We start from the raw sequence: 4,309 nt of genomic DNA on the forward strand, positions 1-4,309 counted from the left end.
AGGTGTTAAAGGTCTAGAACCTTTCTAGAGCTTGACATATTTTCGTTACAAGCGCATGGTATAAGACATGCAATGAGCTGGTCTCGACAGGAAATACTGGGCTGGATCAGATATGAAAATACTTGCTCCTACCCTCTGGCACTGTGGAGAAATTTTGTTTCTTTCTTAAACCACACCCTCACGCAAGTATAAGCAGGCAAGAGTGATAAAGCAAGTCAACACAGGAAGTTCCTATCCCTGAACGACTCAGCTGCTCTGCCCGTGTCTATTGCTCATGCGTTCTTGCACTGTTATGACTAAGGATGTGTAGAAAAACTTTCCAGCTACCTAGTGCTGTGCTTAGTGACTTGACGATACTCTGCAGAGCACATCTGCTGTGATAAGATCTGCCAGGACCTACAGGTACCATGGATCTGACGTTGTGGCAGTACCAGTTCCGCATCATCATGCTGGGTGACTCTACAGTGGGCAAGTCATCCATGCTAAAACGCTTTACAGAGGATCTGTTTCTGGAGAGTATTAACCAAACGGTTGGAGTAGACTTTTATGTGCATTTCCTAGAAGTGAAACCTGGCATCAGAATCAAGCTGCAGTTCTGGGATACAGCCGGCCAGGAAAGGTTCAGGTAAAACAGAGTTACTATTAGTTTTTACACAGTATTAGTATATTACTGCAGCCAGCATGTTTACATTGCAGTCTAAACATAATAGTCTTTATTTGTTCTGGACATTATGCAGTTCTGGAACAGGTTTGAAATGCTAATCGTATTATTTTAAATATGGAATAGGCAGAGCCATTTTATTGCATGAGGTGGAACATTTCTGAATAGCCTGGTTGTGAAGAGATCCCTGAACACAAGCAGGTCAACAACTGACCCCATTTGCATGAACTTGCAAATTAATGTGTTTACTTTCCACGGAAGCACATCATCCTGGTTGGTGAAGTTTAAACTGTTACTGTAGTTCACTTGTCAAAATTCAGTTCAATTTAGTCTTTCGGTTTTAACCAGTAATTTCTTTTACACACAATGGCTAATCCAGAGGTCAACACTCAATTTAAATGACTTAATTTGTTTGTTACATGCAGAGACTTTACACAATAGCCAATAACAAGAACAAAAAGTTGGTACAATGTTTAAGTGGATTAAATGGTTGATGAAATGCAAAATTAAAATAAATCCTAGTATTAATTTGCTTTTAATGGGCTGAGTTAATACAAATCACATTTCCACAATTGGGACATTTAATAAAATTAATTTAAAAAAAAATCTGTGATTTATAACAAAAGAACAATGAAATGGCTTTTAATATTTTGATTGATTGCATTTTGTAAATACATTTAGAATTTTATACCTGCAACACACTGAAAAAGTTGGGCAAATAAGACTATTCAAGTTACACCAACTAAAAACATTCCACAATGTGTAAACGAATTGGTAACAGATAAGGATATCATAATCGTGAAATAAAAATAGGATCCACCAAGGGCTCAATCTTTGCAACCAAAGAATGGTTGTGGCTCATCACTGTGGGCCAAACCTTGTGAAAGAATTCAATAAGAGTATTGCTCAATGCAAGTTTACAAATAATGTTGGTCTTTCACCATCTACTATACATAATATTGTGAAAAGATAATTTTGAGAAATCTCAGTCTGTGTAGGGCAAGGCAGGGAACCACTGTAATGTGTGTGACCTTAAGATGTCAGAAGGCATTGCATGAGAATGGACATGCAGTCAGGCCAATTGGAGCTACTAATAAAAGCCCTAAGTGTACATGTGTGTATGTGAGATGAAATAGTGACCTGTCTGGGGCGGTTCCTGCCTGTTGCCTGATGAATCAGACTTACCGTGACCTCGACCAGAATAAAACGGTGGTAAAACAGATAATGAATAAATGAATAAATCTATCATGCAAAGAGAAGTTACACTATGAACTCAGAACTACAGAAACACCAAGTTCTCTGAGTCTAACAAATGTTCTCAACAAAAATTTTATTGTATGGGGATGCATCAGTGCCCATGGCATGGGTGAGTAGTATATGTGTGAAGGTACCATTGATGCAGAGTCACATACCCTGTCATCAAATTGACTTATTTTCCAGGGAAGTTCATGGTCATTTCAGAAAGACAATGGGTGTGTTCGAAACCTAGGGAGCTCTGGCAATCCCAGCATTCAATGCGGCATGACTTTTCTCACAGAAAAATAAAAAAAACATGGTAGACAGTGCGGAGAAACGAACGAGTTATTTTCAAACGTAAATAAATTATTATTGCTTCATTGATTTGCAAATTCGGGCTTGTCAGCGAATTTAACCGTTTTCGGCACACAGAGGGAGATGTTAGTTGACATGCTAGTGCGTTGTGCCACTCCATCCCATTGGTGTTAGCTTAGTTAGCGAAAACGGATGGAATCGATGTCTAAGTAGTGCATTCGAATAACCTGCCTTATAAGTCAATGACTTATTAGAATCCTCTCTACTGAGGCAGCTGCCTATGTAGACAGTAAGACAGCAAGGCAGCGCCCTAGGTTTTCAAACACACACAATGTCAGGCCTCATTCTGCACATGTTACAACAGCTTGGCTTCATTAAAACAGAGTGCATGTGCTGGTCTGTCTAGCCTGCAGTCCAGATTGATCTCCTATAAAAAAGTAAAGCCTATAATGAAGAGGAGAATTGGACAATCAGACTGTTGAGCAGCTGAAGTCTCGTACAGAGCAAAAATGGACAAAAATCTTACATGCAAAACTGCACAGTTCAAAAATTAAATGATTGCAATCAATAGGAAATATGGTAGGCATGCCTCTGTCCCAACCTTTATTAGTTTTATTAGTTTCCTGTCTAATTACAAAGCTTTCATTTTCCAGGAAGAAGTATGCTGTTATTATTATTTATAACACCTTAGGTGACTTTTAAAAGATTAAATAAAGTTAATTAAAAGCTATATGGGTTCAAAAAGTTTAAAGACACAGCAAACAAGTGTTTTGCTTTAATTTGGAGAGTTAAAATACAAAATATATGAGAGATCTTCAAAAAGTTTCCGCATTTTTATATTTTGGTTGGAAACAGAGAGGACGGGAGGAGTAGTAATTGGTCGTGTCTGAGAGACTGAGAGAGAGCTTATATAGTCTAAATTTAGCGGCATCTGATTTCCACCTCTTTGGATGCTCAAAGAAGCTTTAAGGGGAATAAGATTTTCAGGTGATGATTTGATTCGTATATTTACAAAAAAAACTCTGTGACTGGCCAGGCAATGCAAGCAGGGAAAAAATCAATGAAGGTGACAGGCACATTTAGCCAGACAGCACAAGGAAGCATTATACTTGCATGTCATTTATGTTTAAAATAATAATTATGTGTGTTTGGCATAATAAAAATCAACAACCAATCAAATTTGAAATATATGTTGCAGGTCAGTGACACGATCCTACTATCGTAACTCAGTTGGAGGCTTGTTGCTGTTCGACGTGGGAAACCGTGCCTCGTTTGAGCATATACTAGACTGGCATGCAGAAGTCTGTGAGCACGTAAGACCACACGCCGTGCTTTTCATTCTGGTGGGCCATAAGAGTGACCGTGAGGATGATGGAGACCGCACCGTCTCCCGACAAGAGGCAGAGAAGCTGGCTGCTAAGATCGGTGCACCCTACATAGAAGCCTCATCCAAAACAGGCCAGAACGTACAGACGTGCTTTAAGATGCTGACGGAGCGAATCTACCATGGGCTCCAGAGTGAAGAGGTGAAGTTGAGAGAGGGATGGGATGGAGTAAAGTGCTCAGTTCCACAAGCCCACAGTCTCAGAAATAGTGCACCAGCTAAGGAGAATAAACGCTGCTGTTAGCTTTTAATAAACGATCAATTCATTCATGGCATTAAAGGACAATGTGGATAAGGGTTTATGTTAAAAAGCCCTGAACACAGTGGGACATCCAGCATTATTCCCTTAACATCTAATTGATATTCTGAAGGATCAGGAATGATGTCCTTTTAAGAAATTATTCTTAATAATGTTCATGTATTATTGTTAATAAAATTGATCTTTTGTTTTATAAACTTTGCTTAGTTTTAAAGAGAAACATGCCTCCTTTGCTATTTATTTAGTAACATATAATAAAAATAATTATGAATGGCCAATCTCGGTTTAATGTTTTTAGCACATCAAAGTAGTTTCAGCCTGATTAAAGCATGGATTATCATTTTTTTAGCAGTATACTCCGCTAGCACACCAGCGCTGAGATTCTGAACTTCTTGGTTCGAAACGTGGTGTTGCTACCGGTCGGCTGGGCGATATCTTGCGAGCATAATTGGCA

The 4,309-nt window shown here is 38.8% G+C and overlaps 1 protein-coding gene across 1 annotated transcript; it reads left to right on the top strand.

The window, feature by feature from the left end:
* The first annotated feature begins 309 nt into the window (after nucleotides 1-309).
* On the top strand, nucleotides 310-3,946 carry LOC134310544 (ras-related protein Rab-39B-like). The gene is made up of 2 exons (XM_062992153.1): nucleotides 310-625; nucleotides 3,411-3,946. Exons 1-2 carry the CDS (start codon nucleotides 408-410, stop codon nucleotides 3,838-3,840), a joined length of 648 nt encoding a protein of 215 aa, XP_062848223.1. The 5' UTR covers nucleotides 310-407; the 3' UTR covers nucleotides 3,841-3,946.
* The last annotated feature ends 363 nt before the right edge of the window (nucleotides 3,947-4,309 follow it).

This window comes from Trichomycterus rosablanca, chromosome 3 (genome assembly GCF_030014385.1).
Source record: "Trichomycterus rosablanca isolate fTriRos1 chromosome 3, fTriRos1.hap1, whole genome shotgun sequence".
Lineage (NCBI taxonomy): Eukaryota > Metazoa > Chordata > Actinopteri > Siluriformes > Trichomycteridae > Trichomycterus > Trichomycterus rosablanca.